We start from the raw sequence: 18,693 nt of genomic DNA, 5'->3' as shown, positions 1-18,693 counted from the left end.
TCTGCCCCTGCTGGGGACAGAGAACTCTGGGGCTGCGGGCGCCGGTGTTCTTGGTCCCCGGCTCGCGCGGGGCCATGGGTTAAGCCGGAGAGAAACCGCGGCCCCGTGCCTGCCGGGGACCGAGAACACCAGCGCCTGCAGCCCCAGAGAAGCTGGAGAGAAGCCGCGGCCCCGTGCCTGCCAGGGACAGAGAATGCCGGCGCCTGCAGCCCCGGAGTACTCTGTTCCCAACAGGCGCGGGGCCATGGTTTCTCTTCCCTGCTGGTCACTAGGCGGGCCCCGCGCCTGCCGGGGACAGAGAACTCCGGGGCTGCAGGCTTCATTCTATGTTAAAGTAAGAATAGTAACTATATTTGGACCAGCAGTTCAACAATGTTTTACTTTTTTTAAATAAATAAGATGAAAACTGTTTCTGATATTTATTTTGTAAAAACTCCTTAATTTTTCTTACAGGTAGATAAAAAAGAGCAAATTCACATGGTAAGGCGAAAAAGTAATTGTTGAATAATTTAATTAATACCTTTTATATGTAAAATTACCCTTTTTATCTTATGGATTCATATATTATGTGATATTAAATATGATGTTTTTCATATTATTTAATGTACAAATACAAAATAAGCCTTGAAAAATTGTTGGCGCCTGCCACACTCTTCTGAAAACATGAATGTGCTACTGGCCACAAAAAGGTTGGGGACCACTGGCCTAGAGAGAATAGCTCCTCTAAGGGGGAGAAGCTGCCAGAGATGACATTGATAGAAACAGCAGCTGTATGAGGACAGAGGCCTGTACAGTCTGAACTGAACCCAGCTCCAGGATCGGGGGCTGGGAGCTCCTGACGCGAGGAGAGTGAGGACCTTGAATTAGAGCCAGAGGCTGGAACAGAGTGAAGGAAAAGATTTTATTTTGGGGTTACTGGGACTCAGAGTGGACCCCAGCAGGGGACTTTGTCTCAGCCCTTTCAGACTGTGGGGAGCAGTTTAAGGAGGGCTGAAGAGAGTAAACTGAGGCAGGGCAGTTGCAGGGCCACCCAGACCCAGCTGAGGGGGAGCTTGGGGGAGCCACCCCATGACAAGTCTGCACAACTGGCACCCATTTAACAGAACTGCTGCCCGTTCCCCAGGCAGACAGAGCCTCGCTCTCTCCAGTCTGTCTGCTTGGGCCCAGTGGAGCCTGAATCCCTGAGTGAGAACCTGGAGCAACTGAACACAGGGTGGTGCCTCCCACCTGACTCCTGGCCTCCCCATCCCTCTTCCCTGCAGCTGTCTCTGAGCCTGCTCCTCCTGCCCTCTGGCTGCCTGTGCCCTGGGGGTACTGAGCCCCCTGCTGGCTGGATATTAAACTGGGAGTGACCCAGGACCCAGCACGGAGCCAGCAGGGTCACTACAATACTCTGTCTGACCCAGACAGAGAGGCCCATGGGTGCACTGGGATCCTTGCACCATCTCAACGTTTGCTGCTCCCCTTGCGAGGCCTTGTCCGCACTCAGATCGGGAGCTGTTAGGGGCCGGCAGCCCCTTGTTCCGTCTCTGCAGCGCCTGTCTCACTCATGGGCACTATATCAATAATAACGCTCATTGCTCAGCCCCTAAGGGCTGTGTGACAGCGCGGGGCCTTCCCCATTGCACACGGATGGCAAATATGAAAAATCGGGACAGGTGGGGGGGAAAAATCGGTGCCTATATAAGAAAAAGCCCCAAATAGCGGGACTGTTCCTATAAAATCGAGACATCTGGTCACCCTACCACAGACTGTGCTGGGCTGGGAGCAGTGAACGGGGAGGGGAGCAGGGATGTGCTGGCTCCAGCCCGTCACAGAGAGGAAGCTGCTTCCCCCACAGCCTGGGGTTCCTGCTCCCTGGAGTCCTGAGATCCTGGCCCTGCAGCCAGCACAGCCTCCATCGGCTGGGACAGACACACCCATATTGGCCCCTTCCACTGCTCCCTGCTGGGGGTGGGTGGGAGGAGAGGAGCGGGGGGCGGGGGTAGGATGAAAAGATCAGTTCAACAATCACAGACCGAGCTCACTGAACCTTCCCACCCCCCTCTCCTCTGCCTTAGTTTCTTCTCTGTCCCTCCTCGCTGTCAGGTTTCTGCCTTTGCCCCCAGTCTCCGCGCTGGGGTTGTGGGAGGGGTTTGGATGGGGGCAGCTCATGCTCAGCCGTTGTGACAGGGTCACACACTTGTGAGTGAGTCTCACTCACTGAGCAGCAAACCACTGACCCAACCTCACACTGGGCTGTGCTCAGAGCGGACGAGGGGCCCGTAGGATTCAGCTTGTTATCCAGTAACACACGGCCCAGGTCAGACCGCAGCAGCCAGACCAGCCCCTCCCCCAGCTCAGAAAGCTGGGCCAGCCTTGGCTAACGGGGGCTGGGGCAGCGCTGAGCGGTGCCCACACAACGCAGCCCTCACATGTACCAGGAGAGAGGCACAGACACGTCATCCGTTACCCGTCTGTGCAGCTCTCAGCACGATGGGCACAGTCCAGGCCTCACCTGGCTCAGTGACACCCAGTAACTCAGCCATGGAGGGGTCAGGATGTCAGAGTGATGGGGCCTGGTCAGATACCTGGGCAAGTACAGCAAACAGCAGAGAGGCAAACAGAAGGAGTTTGCCTGGGAGTTCGCCTGGAGAGAGCTCCTAGAAGGAAGAGACCATGGATGCTGAGCAATCGGCTGTTGTGACCTGCACAGGATGCGCCATGTTTGTCTTCTTTCCACAGGATAGAAGTGACTATATCTGTACAAAGTGTAAGCTGATCTCCATCTTGGAGGAGAAGATTCAAGGTCTGGAGAAACGGATATCAACCCTGCGTTCCATAAAAGAAAATGAGGATTTCCTGGATAGACGTCAGGATCAGCTTCAGCAGGCACAATGTTCTGAAGATTCAGAGCAGGCTACGCAGCGGGGACAGAAGGCCAGCGAGGATAACTGGCGGCATGTGACTTCCAGAAGAGGAAAGAGTACCAGAAACGTCCATGTACCAGAAACACAGATACAGGTGAGCAACCGTTTTTGTGTTCTCTCCGCAGGTACTAGTGCAGAGAGTGGAGTGGATGATACATCTGAGGGAACAGAGCAGAAGGAGACTCCACTGATTGGAAGGCATGAGATGCGCCGTCCTGGGGATGGGGGTTCCACGACCACCACTCCCAGGAGGACGAGGGTGGTGGTGGTCGGGGACTCTCTCCTCAGGGGGACTGAGTCATCTATCTGCCGCCCTGACCGGGAAAACCGAGAGGTGTGCTGCCTGCCAGGGGCTAGGATTCACGATGTGACGGAGAGACTGCCGAGACTCATCAAGCCCTCGGATCACTACCCCTTCCTGCTTCTCCACGTGTGCACCAATGATACTGCCAAGAATGACCTTGAGCGTATCACTGCAGACTACGTGGCTCTGGGAAGAAGGATAAAGGAGTTTGAGGCGCAAGTGGTGTTCTCGTCTATCCTCCCTGTGGCCGGAAAAGGCCAGGGTAGAGATCGTCGAATCGTGGAAGTCAATGAATGGCTATGCAGATGGTGTCGGAGAGAAGGGTTTGGATTCTTTGACAATGGGATGGTCTTCCAAGAAGAAGGATTGCTTGGTAGAGACGGGCTCCACCTCACGAAGAGAGGGAAGAGCATCTTTGCAAGCAGGCTGGCTAACCTAGTGAGGAGGGCTTTAAACTAGGTTCACCGGGGGAAGGAGACCAAAGCCCCGAGGTAAGTGGGGAAGTGGGATACTGAGAGGAAGCACAAGCAGGAGACTGCAAGAGGGGAGGACTCCTGTCTCAGACTGAGAAAGCAGGACAATCAGCGAGTTATCTTAAGTGCCTATACACAAATGCAAGAAGCCTGGGGAACAAGCAGGGAGAACTAGAAGTCCTGGCACAGTCAGGGAATTATGATGTAATTGGAATAACAGAGACTTGGTGGGATAACTCACATGATTGGAGTACTGTCATGGATGGATATAAACTGTTCAGGAAGGACAGGCAGGGCAGAAAAGGTGGGGGAGTTACGTTGTATGTAAGAGAGCAGTATGACTGCTCAGAGCTCCGGTATGAAACTGCAGAAAAACCTGAGTGTCTCTGGATTAAATTTAGAAGTATGAACAACAAGGGTAATGTCGTGGTGGGAGTCTGCTACAGACCACCGGACCAGGGGGATGAGGTGGACGAGGCTTTCTTCCAGCAACTAACAGAAGTTGCTAGATCACAGGCCCTGGTTCTCATGGGTGACTTTAATCACCCTGATATCTGCTGGGAGAGCAATACAGCAGTGCACAGACAATCCAGGAAGTTTCTGGAAAGCGTAGGGGACAATTTCCTGGTGCAAGTGCTGGAGGAACCAACTAGGGGAAAAGCTCTTCTTGACCCGCTGCTCACAAACAGGGAAGAAATAGTAGAGGAAGCAATAGTGGATGGGAACCTGGGAGGCAGTGACCATGAGATGGTCGAGTTCAGGATCCTGACACAAGGAAAAAAGGAAAGCAGTAGAACAGAGACCCTGGACTTCAGAAAAGCAGACTTTGACTCCCTCAGGGAACTGATGGGCAAGGTCCCCTGGGAGAATAACATGACAGGGAAAGGAGTCGAGGAAAGCTGGCTGTATTTTAAAGAAACCTTATTGAGGTTGCAGGAACAAACCATCCCAATGTGTAGGAAGAAAAGTAAATATGGCAGGCGACCAGCTTGGCTCAACAGTGAAATCCTTGCTCGTCTTAAACACAAAAAAACAGCTTACAAGAAGTGGAAGATTGAACAAATAACCAGGGAGGAGTATAAAAGTATTGCTCAGGCATGCAGGTGTGAAATTAGGAAGGCCAAATCACACTTGTAGTTGCAGCTAGCCGGAGATGTTAGGAGTAACAAGAAGGGTTTCTTTAGGTATGTTAGCAACAAGAAGAAAGTCAAGGAACGTGTGGGCACCTTGCTGAATGAGGGAGGGAACCTAGTGACAGAGGATGTGGAGAAAGCTAGTGTACTAAATGCTTTTTTTGCCTCTGTCTTCACAGACAAGGTCAGCTCCCAGACAGCTGCACTCTGCAGCACGGTATGGGGAGGAGGTGACCAGTTCTCTGTGGAGAAAGAAGTAGTTCGGGACTATTTAGGAAAGCTTGACGAGCACAAGTCCATGGGGCCGGATGCGCTGCATCCGAGGGTGCTAAAGGAGTTGGCCGATGAGATTGCAGAGCCATTGGCCATTATCTTTGAAAAATCATGGGGAGCAGGAGAGGTCCCGGACGACTGGAAAAAAGCTAATGTAGTGCCCATCTTTAAAAAACGGAAGAAGGAAGATCCAGGGAACTACAGGCCAGTTAGTCTCACCTCAGTCCCTGGAAAAATCATGGAACAGGTCCTCAAGGAATCAATCCTGAACCACTTAAAGGAGGGGAAAGTGATCAGGAACAGTCAGCATGGATTCACCAAGGGCAAGTCATGCCTGACTAATCTAATTGCCTTTTATGATGAGATAACCGGCTTTGTGGATGAGGGGAAAGCAGTGGATGTGCTATTTCTGGACTTTAGCAAAGCTTTTGATACAGTCTCCCACAGTATTCTTGCCAGCAAGTTAAAGAAGTATGGGCTGGATGAATGGACAGTAAGGTGGATAGAAAACTGGCTAGATGGTCGGGCTCAACGGGTAGTGATCAATGGTTCCATGTCTAATTGGCAGCCGGTATCAAGTGGAGTGCCCCAAGGGTCGGTGCTGGGGCCGGTTTTGTTCAATATCTTCATTAACGATCTGGAGGATGGTGTGGACTGCACCCTTAGCAAGTTTGCAGATGACACTAAACTGGGATGAGTGGTTGATACGCTGGAGGGTAGGGATAGGACACAGAGGGACCTAGACAAATTAGAGGATTGGTCCAAAAGAAATATGATGAGGTTCAACAAGAACAAGTGCAGAGTCCTGCATTTAGGATGGAAGAATCCCATGCACAGCTACAGACTAGGGACCGAATGGCTGGGCAGCAGTTCTGCAGAAAAGGACCTAGGGGTTACGGTGGACGAAAAGCTGAATATGAGTCAACAGTGTGCCCTTGTTGCCAAGAAGGCTAATGGCATTTTGGGTTGTATAAGTAAGGGCATTTCCAGCAGATCGAGGGATGTGATCATTCCCCTCTACTCAGCACTGGTGAGGCCTCATTTGGAGTACTGTGTCCAGTTTTGGGCCCCACACTACAAGAAGGATGTGGATAAATTGGAGAGAGTCCAGCGGAGGGCAACAAAAATGATTAGGGGGCTGGAGCACATGACTTATGAGGAGAGGCTGAGGGAACTGGGATTGTTTAGTCTGCAGAAGAGAAGAATGAGGGGGGATTTGATAGATGCTTTCAACTACCTGAAAGGAGGTTCCAAAGAGGATGGATCTAGACTGTTCTCAGTGATAGAAGATGACAGAACAAGGAGTAATGGTCTCAAGTTGCAGAGGAGGAGGTTTAGTTTGGACATTAGGAAAAACTTTTTCACTAGTAGGGTGGTGAAGAACTGGAATGGGTTACCTAGGGAGGTGGTGGAATCTCCTTCCTTAGAGGTTTTTAAGGTCAGGCTTGACAAAGCCCTGGCTGGGATGATTTAGTTGGGTTTGGTCCTGCTTTGAGCAGGGGGTTGGACTAGATGACCTCCTGAGGTCCCTTCCAACCCTGAGATTCTATGATTCTATGAAGTACCAGCAGGTGGCTGTAAGTAGCAGGCAAACTGCCAAGCACTCGATGCATCAGTCTCCAGCTCCAGCTATCACACAGCTCCAAGCCTGTCAACTGGGTACATGCGTGTTCTGGGGTTCCAGGCTCTGTCCAGATCCCCAGCACAACACAGCTGAATGTCCCAGTAGATTCCACTCACCTCCGAATCTCTTCAGCGCTTCCTTCATGTCAAGGAAAATTTTATACATGTTCTTCAGGTCAGTAGAAACAGCTTCTGGTTCCTGGAGTTTCACATTCTCACTCCTATGAAGAAAATGTCCCATCATCACTCAGCTGTTCTGTACACACATCATCCCACAACCACCACCACGAATATAAGAGCAATAAAAATAGGAAACACACCTGCTCAATGTGCTTTTCACATCCTGAAAGGAAAAAGAGAATCAATGTTCTGTATTAACACAATGTGCATAAAACTGTGTGAGTTTCACTCTGGGCATCAAACTTTCATCTAGAACAGGGGTGGCCAACTTGAGCCTTAGAAGGAGCCAGAATTTACCAGTGAACATTGCCAAAGAACTATAGTAATATGTCAGCGGCCCCCCATCTGCTACCCCCCTCCAGCCCCCAGCGCCTCCGGCCCACTGGCAGTCCTACCAATCAGCGCCTCCTCCTCGCTCCCCATGCCTCCCACCCACCGCAATCAGCTGTTTTGCAGTGTGCAGGAGGCTCTGGTGGGGAGGAGCGAGGGCATGGCAGGCTCGGGGGAAAGGGCAGGGCCTTGTGGGGAGTGGTGTCAGGACCTGGGGCAGAGCAGGGGATTGAGCAGTGAGCACCCCACAGCACATTGGAAAGCGAGCATCTGTAGCTCCAGCCTCAGAGTCAGCGCCTATGCAAGGAGCCGCATATTAACCTCTGAAGAGTCACATGTGGCTCTGGAGCCACAGGTTGGCCACCCTGATCTAGAAAACAGACCAACCCTCCAGGCTTCACTGTTTTGTGGTAAAATCTCATACACCATTTTGCATTAACACTTGTTTCATTTATGTAGGTGAGACAGGAATTTAGCTAAAGGGCTCTCCCTTCTAGGGACCCAACCCATCAGTATCTGTGTTTATCAACTGTGTTGGGTCCAATGCTCTGGAGTCAGAGCAGGGATGGGTTTAGCTCAGTATCACTTTTGCATCATCCATTTAATCTCCTGTGGCCTCCTTGGGTCTCCATGATGAGAATTCCCCTCTAACATGAACTATGATATTATGGAACTGATGGAACCCTTAGTCTGATGTTCTGTTTGTCAGTAAACCACAGAACACATTTATTCTAATAGTTGGAATCCAGACCCAGGGATCTGAGTTATAATTCTGGATGGGGGGAGAATTTTGATGCCATCTCACCTTTAGCAGCTCAGCAACCGGTTGCTGACACTTCTCCTCTATCTCTGCAATCAGCTGCTGCAGAGAGGAGCTTTGCTGGGAGAGTTTGGTTACATTTTCCCTTAGTCTCTGCAGAGTCTCCCTCTCCTCCTCCTCCAGGCTCTGCAGAAGCATCTGCTCCTCCTCTCTCAGCAGTGTGTGCAGTTTGTTAAATTCACCTGCAATCATCTCTCTCTTATTTTTTATTTTCCCCTTGAGAAAGAAAAATAGGAAAGGCACAGAGAAAATGTGAGCCAGATGTTGAGTTACATGGACTGGGCCTGTCAAGGGTTCCCTCCCCACTCTGAACTCTAGGGTACAGACATGGGGACCCACATGAAAGACCCCCTGATCTTATTTCTACCAGCTTAGGTTAAAAATTCCCCAAGGCACAAATTCTCCATTGTACCTTCGATTAGGTAACGCTGCCACCACCAAGTGATTAGACAAAACTCAGGGAAAGGACCACTTGGAGTTCTTACTCCCCTCTAATATCCCTTCAAGCTCTACACCCCCTTTCCTGGGGAGGCTTGAGAATAAACAAGATAAGCACAAACCAACCTTGGGTTTTTTTAGGACACTAAAAAAAAATCAGATTCTTTAAAAAAAAACAGAACTTTATTAGAGAGAAAAAAGGTAAAAGAAGCACCTCTGTAAAATTAGAACGGAAGATAATCTCACAGGGCAATCAGATTCAAAACACAGAGGAACTTTAAAGTTACAAAAAGAAAACCAGGAATACACCTTCCTCTCAGCACAGAGAAAATCACAAGCCAAAATAAAAGTAAGCTAACGCGTTCCCTCGCTAGTACTAACGAATGCTAATGGACTCGGATTGCTTGCTTTCTTGATCTGTCTCCGGCAAGCACACAGAACAGAACAGACAAAAACAAAGCCTTCCCCCCACCCATTTGAAAGTATCTTGTCCCCTTATTGGTCCTTTGGGTCAGGTGCCAGCCAGGTACTTGAGCTTCTTAACCCTTTACAGGTAAGAGGATTTGGTGCCTCTGGACAGGAGGGACTTTATAGTACTGTATACAGAAAGGCTGTTACCCTTCCCTTTATATTTATGACAGGACCTCTGTCCATGAAGCAGGGGATATTAGATCAGTATCAGGTTTGTAAGGATATTGACTTCTTTGGGAAATGTACCATAAAGGGTTTGTTTTAGTTCAGAGTTACTATGGCCAGTTCTATAGCACGGTTGTCAAGGGTGCTTTGTAAAGCTACAGTATGTTATTGGGGATGGCATGGGATGGACACAGTGGAGTGGGGAGAAATCAAGGGAAGAGGGGAGATTTACAGGGAGCCACAGGGTGTCCGTGGGGGGATTTGGGTGCCAAGTGCTGGGCACTCAGACACCCAGGGGAGCCGTCACAGCAGGATGTGGGTGATGCTCCTTCTTTGACAACCTGCTCCCAGGGCTGCAAAGTTCAGGACCTAGGGCTGGTGCTAATAGTCCTTTGGGTGCCATCCTGGGGCTCACATGGGTGTTGAGCACCAAAGGCATTGTCAGGGCTGGCTTTGGCCTCACCCAGTCTGCATGAATGCCCCATGCCCAGTGCCCAGTGCCCCTGGGATCGCGGCCCTCTAGGCTCCCAGAGCAGCGGGTTGGCTGATGCCAGCTGTGTCCCCACCTGCTCTCTGAAAGGAGCCATGGGAACGATGCTGAGCCGGTGCTGAGCCTGGCACGGGGAGGGGCTGGCTGCTCTGCACTGGCCTCTCTAGCTCCCCTGCAGCTCAGCCAAGAGGTGCTGGGTGATCCTGGGATGAGCCTGCCCCCAGTGTGACTCAGCCCCAGTGAGGTTGGGGAAAGTCCCTCTCACTCTCCTTGAGATGCCAACATGGCCAGGGGCTTAAGCAGCTTCCCCAACCCCTTTCCTCCCTGCCCCCAGAGCCCTCCTCCCTGAAACCCCAGTACGTGAGCCCCAGATCCTCCACCCACCCCAACCTCTGCCCTGTCCTGACCCCCGTCCCCTTCCCTGTGCAGGACTCTAACCCATCTGTCTGTTGGGTTCAGCTATGTGATGGGGGAGCGGCTGTGCTCTGTGTCTGTCCGAAGAGGCAGCTGTTTGAATGCTGTAACTTCCACCTCCTACCTCTGCCCTGGCTAATCCGAGCCCCCAGCGCAGCCCTCCAGCACCCCTGGGCCCATCTGCTTAGGGGGTTTGGACACTGACCCATCCCCCAGACCACCCCCACCCTGCCCCTGGGAGCCCTGCAGCCACAGGGCACTCAGACAACTCGGGTGCAGCACTAGCAATCCCCAGAGTGCCAGCTCCCTCAGAAGCCCCTGCTGGCACCTGCCTGAGACTTTGTACATGTGGCCTGGACCCTGCAAAGGGCCGTAGGCCTGCAGCCTCCTTCTCCTCCTGCCCCCTGGGATCTGTTGAGTTACAGCTAATTCGAGTGGCGCAGCGTTATCGTATCCCTAATATCTCCCCACATCAGACACGGCCAGCGCATCCTTCATGGGGCCTGTCACCTCCCGACCCTGCTCCCATCCACGGGGATACTCCCCGCCTGGCTCAGGCCCATGACAGCCCCTCTCAGTGGGTGACTGGCCGCCCCTGTGGGGCCTCGTCTCTCAGTCGCTGGGGCTGCAGCTACTCTGCCAAGTGACACTGATCATGGGGCCGTAACTTCTGGTGATGAAGGACGTAACTCGCTCTCACTGGGCAATAATCAATTGTTTCAGAACCACACCAGTGACTGTCCCAAGGTGCAGCCATCTCCATGGTGCTGGCTGGGCACTTTGCCGGACACATTCAAACCTGGGTGTTAATTGTTATGCACCTAAATCTCTATTGTCTGAGGAACTGAGCACCAGCTGCTTCCGGTGCAGCAGTGGGAGCTGCTGCGGTTCTGTTCTCTGGAAATCAGCCCACTTCCGCCGGGCTCTAAATACGGCTTCAGATGCAGAACCAGAGGCACCCAGCTCTGAGCATTTCAGCTCTTGTAAATGGCCATTTTTATCTGAATAGCGGGACACCTACATCTCCTCTCATCCCTGCTGCTGGCGTCTTCCTCACACACCCCACGCTCTCTGCAGGGGTTTCACTGTAAAATGCAGGTGAATCTGAACAGACATTTTGTCCCCTGCGTTTATCACCTGGCTACAGACAAGCACAGGTAAAGTCACAGTAACAGGTGACTGGAATGAAGTGGCCACATGATGGCAACAGAGGCTGTGAAGTGGCTGAGTGCTGCCTGGCTTTACTCTGACCTGCTCCTGGCTCTGCTCACTCAGGAGGTGTCCACACTGCAATGAAGGTGACACAGAACCATGTGTAGATACACCCAGGTAGCTTTGATCTGGCTAGCTTGGGTACTGGTAGCTATGAAGCTGCAGCAGCACGGGCTGTACACACCCACCCAGACCCTGGGTGTTACTCAGTCACTAGCCTGCAGCTGGCTGTTCGGGCCATATAGCTGCACCCTGGGGGGGCAGATTTTCCACAGAGCTCCACACCTGCAACGGGGTTTGATGTTCAGAAGAGCTCAACTCCCAGCATGGCCCCAGCCCAGCCGGCTGAGTGACTCTGAACCTCACCATGGGGGGCAAATCATCCTCCCAGCTCCAGTGTCTGGCCCAGGCACTGGGCAGATTCACTGCAGGGATTGTGGGTGCAGAGCGAGAAGGAACAATCTGTTTCCTCCAGGCTGCAGAGAAGCTGCAGAGCTTTGTCATGGAGACCACTGAAAACCGCTGGCTGTAGCAGCCGACACACCATCCCCATCTGCAGGAGGGAAACAGGATCCATGTAACAGTGAAAACACTGCACCCAATATGGAGATTTTGCCCCTATCAGAGATCTCAGCGGTGGGTCTGCACCACTGTACAAGGGCCAGGAACTGCCCCTCCTCCACCTACAGGAGCTGCTGCACTGAGATCCCCACCAGAGACACAGCCTGGTGCTGCCAGCACCCTGGATGGCAGGTACCATAGGCCAGGGGAGGCTAAGCCTCCCCAAACAGGATGCAGCGCCCCTCCTTTTGGAGGATGCTGCAGACCTGCCGCCTTTGGAGTGCTGCCTGTGTTCTGCCCAGAGTCCTCACTCCCGCTCTTCCCCTGAAGCCCACAGCACCCAGGGGCGGCTCTAGGAATTTGGCCGCCCCAAGCAGTCATGCCTGCGGGAGGTGCACTGGAGCCGTGGGACCAGGGGACCTCCCGAACGCATTACTGCGTCGGGTCTGCTGGTCCCGCGGCTCCAGTGTACCTCCCGCAGCTGCGGAGGGTTCGCTGGTCCGCGGCTCCGGTGGAGCATCCGCAGTCATGCCTGCAGGGGTCCACCGAGCGCGGACCAGCGAACCATCCGCAGTCATGCCTGCGGAGGTCCGCTGGTCCCGCGGCTCCGGTGGCCCTCCCACAGGCATGACTGCGGAAGGTCCGCCAGAGCCGGCTGCCGCCCTGCCGGCACAATGCCACCCCAAGCGCGCGCTTGGCGCGCTGGGGGCTGGAGCCAGCCCTGACAGCACCCGCCGCTTGCTGCCCGTCAGCTGTGTGGGGGGCCCTGTCACTTGCTCCTCTCCGCCCCTCCCCCCCGTCAGTCACCCTTAAGGCAGGAGGAGGCAGAAAGGATCAAGCGGCAGGCGAGGGAGCCTTGAGGGAGGGGGTGGGGGAGAGGCGCGAGCTGCAAAACTGAACGGTGAGCGGGGAGCCTCTGGGGAGGGGGCTGAGTGGGAGCAGGGCATGGGGCAGAGCAGGAGGGGAGCGTGGGTGGGGCCTCGGGGAGAGGAGGACAGATGGGGGTGGAGCAATGGGCAGGCTGATGATCCGGGCACCGGAGAGGATCCAGCACTCACACCCGGCCTCCCCAAGTGCCGGAGGCTTGTGCTGTCCATGGCTGGCACCGAGACTGTGCAATGGAGCAAACAACCAGAGCAGGTTCATAACCTCCTCCTGGAGCTTTACAGCCCCGTCATTCCTGGAAACGCTGCAGGGAGAAGGGCTCAGGGAGGAATAAACCCAGACACCCACCTGCCACTCCGTGGTTTTCTTCTCCTCTTTAGACATCAGAGCCAGGGCCTCTTCCTGCTCCTTCCTCAGAGGGCCCAGGACTCCCTGGAGTTTCACCTGCAGGGACATCGCATGTGATAAACAGCCATTAGTCTGCCTGTCCGATGGGTGGACAGTACTGTCCATATTGGCATTTCATACACGAGCAGTAAATACCCTGGAAGGAGGCAGCAGACTCGGCTCTGCCGGCCCCAAAGGCCTCATGGGAGCAGAGACGCCAGTCTCAGAGCAGGGGCTCTGCTCCCTGCAGACACTCAGGACTTCTCAGAGCCTGTGTCTGAGCTAAAGCTTCACATCACTGAGCACAGGCCAGAGGGGAAACAGCTGGGAAGGTTCTGAACCATCCCTCCTGCCGGTGCCAGTGAAGAGGTTGGGGCAGCACCTCGCTGCCCTGTACCCAGACCCAGGCCAGGAACAAGACGCCACTGTGCTCTCCTCTGTCCAGGCTCCCATGTGGCCTCCCTCAGGCAACAACTGAGCACCTGAGCCAGCGCAGTCCCATTAACGGGGTGAAGCTGTGATGTGGCTGGAGATGAGTGAGGAACAGGGAACACTCGGTCTGGGGGAATGTGCCACCCATAATTATAACTGCTCCAGAGCTGTAATAACCCAGGGCTCTCTTCCCCTTTGACAGCATGTGCAGCATCCCTGGCAGCCCCTCAGAGCCCCCTGCTCAGCCCCGAGATCTCCCCATTTCACTCTCTCTTTTCTCTGGGCCCTCGAGTTCTCTCCCCCTCTCTGCCCCAGGGCCCAGGCTGCTGCTGAAGCTGGGGAGCTGTTCGATGACACCCCTGCAGTGCTGCTGCAGGGAAGCAGTGAGGGAGGGAGCCAGGCGGGGCTAGTGAGAGACAGGAGGTGGAAAAGCAGCCTTTGCATCCAGCAAAACAGCTTCATAAATGAGCAGGGATCAGAATGTGGAAGGGGCAAAGGTGGCTGGATTATTTGAAGCTCCACCCACAAAATAAGCTCCGCCCATGTGAGTCACCAAAAGGAGACACCATGATCTGTTCGCAGTAGATGGTGCAATCTTCAAAATAGGATGGAGTTGCTGATTGGCTCCAAGAGGATCCTGGGGCCTGGCTCCCCTCATGGAGGCTAGAATATACCCCTGGGATCTGCTGGACTCCCTGGGCTGGGTCCTTCTATACTGGGAAAAAAATAAAAGGTGGCATCTCCCAAACATCATCTGCTTGTGGCATTAAGGAGGCATCACTGGCAATAAAGGTGCTGAGCTGTGACTCTCCCTCTCCGCTCTCACAGAGGAAACAAAATCCTTAACAATGTTGATATTTGAATGATCATCCCTGGGCACCTGAGCTGGGACTGAAGGACTGAGGCAGTTCAGACCTCTCAGAGCTGCTGTGCCCAGCTCTCTGCATCCCCTACACGTGGGTCAGTTTTCAGGTTTTCTTCACAACCAGAACAGCTGGAGAGTTAGTGTAACACAAAGTGAAAGCTGAGATCCTGGAGAACAAGGCAGTCACTTCGGAGACAGTGCCAGTACTTCCTGGCTGTGTCTGAGCCCTGTCAGTGAGCACAGAGTCTTGGGCCTGGTCTTATCCTACCACACAGGTCGCCCTAGCTACTTAGCTGTAGCACTGTAGCTGTGCTGCTAAAGCATCTAGTAGCATAGACATGGCCTTGGAGTTCTTGGGGCAGAGAAGCAGCTCCATGGACGAGGGACTTGGAGCAGAAATTTGGGACAGTTCAGGCCAAACTGAGATTGTCAGTGAGTCTGGTCCTTGTGGGGAGGGAATTCAGGTCATTTCCCTCCTTTCCATCTGCAACCCTGGGTAGAGCCCCAAGGTCAGCCCATGTCCTCCCATCTCCTGGGGTGAGGGCAGGGAACTTCAGCAGTGTCTCATCCCCAGCCTCCCACTCTCTAGCGCAGACACAGCCCCAGACGAGAGATGGGAGCACTCACATGTTTCTTTAATGTTGTTCCACAACCGCATTGTCTCACCCATGCTGCCAAAACCCAACCGTGTTAGAGCACAGATGGCCCCAACTTTGCCAGACAATTATAATACCATGGTGTGTACACGCTGGTGTATAGTAAATCGTGTATCTAAGCTATAAGGTCAGCCCACATCCTACTAACTTTATCTGGGCTAATGGTTGCAAGAGTTAATATAGGTGGAGCAGGGCTGCTGGACAGGGAAGAGCTGAAAGAGGAGAGAAGAGGGGGATATGTAGAGAAAGAAGAGCAGGACGCAGATACCAGCTGTGGTTTTCTGTGCTACTGACGTTCAGGGCTGTGTCAGGGTCCAGATTGTTTTGGTGTGTAAGCAGGACCAGTGCAAGGATATTTTGCGCCGTAGGCGAAATTTCCACCTTGTGTCCCCCCTCTGACGTTCAGCCCCCACCTTCCTACAGCCAAGTTCCCCACAGGGTCCCTGATGCTCACAAAGCACAGGGGGCACCGGGGGAGCTGCAAAGAGGGGAGTCGTATGGGGGCTCTTCCAGGGGAAGGTGGCAGAGAGGGGGGTGCACGGGATTGTTGCAGGGGGTGGTGGGGGCCATGTGGTGGTGGGGGCGGGGGTGTAGTGGCAAGGAAGAGATTCCACAGAGGCAAAAGGGGCTCATTGCAGGGGGTGCAGTGGCTGGGCGGGTGGGAGTGGCACACGGAAGTGGGCCTGAGGGGGTGGGGGCAAGGGGCTGGCCGGCGGGGTGTGTGTCTGTGCCCGGGGTTGTTGCAGGGGGGTGAAGGTGGCACGGAGGAGTTTGCACAAGGGAGGAGTGGGCAGAAGGGAGATGGCAGGTGGGGGGGGGTGGCGGTCCTGAGGTTGATGCAGGGGTGAAGGTGACTGGCTGGCGGGGGGTATGTTCCTGGGTGGAGGTTGCCCAGAGGCAAAAGTGGCAGGACATGGTGGGTTGTTGGGGCTGGGGGTGCAAAGGGGAGAAGGTCACTGGGTGTTGGAGGGGGTGGTGCTGGCTGGGGGAGGGGTGCCCGGGTTGCTCCCACAGACACCATTCCCCAGGCCAGGGACTGGACCTGCCCACTCCCTGGGCGCTCTGTGGGCCCGTGTGGCTCCCTGTGGCCTGGCTAGGTACCTTGCAGGCAGAGTAGACACCCAGTTTCTCTGCCCAAAGAGCAGAGCACAGCTGCACCTTCTTCCCCACGCCATGGGCCGAGACGGGCTCCCCGCTGCCCCCGGGGCTCTCAGTGGTGGCACAGGCAGCCAGCCCCTCCCCATGCGCGAGCCTGCTGCTGCCACCACTGAGAGCCCCGGGGGCAGTGGGGAGCCCAACTCGGCCCGCGGCGTGGGGAAGAAGGTGCAGCTGCTAGTGCTAGACCCTCCCCTACCGTGCCCCGCTGCCGGCTGCTCCCCCAGGGGGAGGGCCTGGCCACGCCGCGGGCAGCCCCTCTGGAGCCGGGAGGCAGGGAGCAGTGGCAGCCTTGTGCTCCCCTGTTTAAAAAATGTTTGCGGCCGCCTAGTCCGCCTAGTGGTTGCTCCGGCCCTGTGTGTAAGCAGGGTCTGAATGAGCTCTCCCCTGACAGCTAGCTGGGGAGGTGAAAAGACTTCAGGACCAGACTGTATTTACATGAACACACCCACTCTGCCTAGGTATCCAGCAGACAGAGCTGTTGTTGCAAAGTGATCAACTTTGGCAGGTGTTGGGTTACAAATCACTTTCATACTGATGCAGGGATAGTGAAATATTGTTATCAGTGTTGTTATATTAATTGTATGAGTAAAGGGCAGCAGAGCTGTGCTTAGCCTGCCCTGAATTAGGGGGTTACCCTCTACTGAACTCTCTAAGCAGGGGGCTCGGATGCCAGAGCCCTGTGAAGATTAAGACAGGGTGGGGACAAATGTGCCTGCTGGGAGGTGTGGCCTTTACCCAAGAGTCCTAGACATGGTTTAACTTGATCTTACCCACTGTTGAAAGATAGAACTACAGTTGGGTCTTGATTTACACTGGGGTTATGTTCTTAAAAAACACTGTGCAAATAGAAAATCGTGTAAAAAGATGCCAAGGGTCTATGGGAAATAAGGGTTTTGGTTCCAGGCTCATAAGATAAATGCCAGGAGGGTGGAGTGGAGTAAGCCCCCAGTGCCCTCACCCCACTCCCTGGCAGCAGTGCTGGGCGGAGCAGAGCGAGCCCCCAGCAGGAGCACTGGGCAGAGCTGGGCGAGCTCTGGATCCTGCTCCCTAGTAGGAGCACCAGGCAGTGGAATGGGGCAAGCCCTAGTTCCCAGCTACCCGCAGGAACACTGGGCAGAGCGGGGTGAGCCCCAGACCCCACTCCCCAGCAGGAGCGCCACCGAGTGGCACAAGCTATCATGGCCTTGGTGCACTCCTGGGACTGGGGGGACCCTGACCAGAGTTTCCATGGCCCCCTGCAAGGCTGGCTGGAGGAGGCACCCCGATCCCTCCTGCTCCATCCCTCCTGCCTTCCCTCCCCCACCCCCATCATTGCCCGCCCAACCCAGGGTTGGGTCCTGGCTATGCCACTGATTTAGGCATCTTGGCCACCGTGCTGCACTGTGTAAAAGTGAATCCCTAATGTGTGCAAAACTAAAGGATCACAATTAATTGACCATTTATAACTGAAACCATGTAAAAAAAAAAACCCGTATAAATCGAGGCCTGACTGTAATTAAGGCTCTATTAGGATTCTTTTGTTTTGTTAAGTGATCGCAAAATACTTCCACAACTATGAGAGACTTTTTTTCTTTTCCCTTCCCTTTATTATCGACAAAGTGTCAGATTATACAGAGTCCATAGGACGGAGCAAGACAATGCTCTCAGGCCCCATGCTGCAGGGGGACGTGGGGTCCAGGGTGGCCTGGGGGGGTTAGCAGGGGACCTGGTACTGGCAGCAGCAAGTGCCCCAGTACGACCTGCTCTGTCTCATCCCGCAGGCTCCTGGCATCACTCGGGGGAGGGGTCAGAAGCTGAAAAAAGCAGGGGCAAGGACTTGGGGGAAGGGGTGGAATGGGGGTGTGGAGGGGGTGGAGCAGGGTCGGGAAGAGATGGGTCTTGGGGGAGCGGGTGGAGTAGGGATGGCCCTGAGTGTAGACATTGCTGTTTGTTTTGTCGCCAGAACTGGCTTCCGCCAGTATCCCACAATGCCTGCCCTGATCACTCTGCTCCATGTTTTGATCTGAGACTGCCCCCTCCCCTTTCAAAGCTCCAGGAGGTATCTGACAGCTGAATGTGCTGCTCCCTTTGGGGAACAAAGAGCAAACCATTGGCATGGTCCTGTTCTGCCGGGCACTAGGATCACAGCAGCTAGCAGACGTCTGTCATGGGCAGGCGGGAGAGACTGCTGTGCTGCTTTGCCATTCCTCAGCACGCAGAGCTCACAGAGCTGCTCAGGATGCTGCTCTCAGCAGCTGACAAGGCTTGTGGGAGAACTCAGAAGGAACCACAGAGAACCATGGGTGGGCAGGCAGAGCAGGCTGCTTCGGGAGAGACTGCTGTGCCGAGCAGTGCCAGGGACTGATGGGGGGGGGGGGGTATTCCCCTCCTCCAGGATAGGTCGGGCAGCCTGCTGCCTCCCCTGCCCCAGACACACCACTGTCCTCTCCCTCCCCCCACACACAGGCACCGACTTCCCTGCTTTCCGGTGGCTGCTTGACCTGCCCCCTGCCCCCAGCCCTGCCTCTTCCTACC

General features: G+C 54.3%; 1 protein-coding gene across 1 annotated transcript in view; it reads right to left on the bottom strand.

Annotated features, from left to right (window-relative positions):
• LOC120394621 (E3 ubiquitin-protein ligase TRIM39-like) overlaps nucleotides 1-18,693 on the bottom strand; it is a 30,114-nt gene that overhangs the window by 9,067 nt on the left and 2,354 nt on the right. Inside the window, exons 2-5 of the mRNA XM_039518859.1 lie at nucleotides 13,030-13,125; nucleotides 8,031-8,261; nucleotides 7,036-7,058; nucleotides 6,833-6,936 (exon numbers count right to left, since the gene is read on the bottom strand). Coding sequence (XP_039374793.1) covers nucleotides 6,833-6,936; nucleotides 7,036-7,058; nucleotides 8,031-8,261; nucleotides 13,030-13,125 — 454 coding nt within the window. The remainder of the gene's footprint in view (nucleotides 1-6,832; nucleotides 6,937-7,035; nucleotides 7,059-8,030; nucleotides 8,262-13,029; nucleotides 13,126-18,693) is intronic.

Source organism: Mauremys reevesii, unplaced genomic scaffold (assembly GCF_016161935.1).
Source record: "Mauremys reevesii isolate NIE-2019 unplaced genomic scaffold, ASM1616193v1 Contig7, whole genome shotgun sequence".
NCBI classification, from domain to species: domain Eukaryota; kingdom Metazoa; phylum Chordata; order Testudines; family Geoemydidae; genus Mauremys; species Mauremys reevesii.
This window is presented reverse-complemented; position numbering and strand designations above follow the sequence as displayed.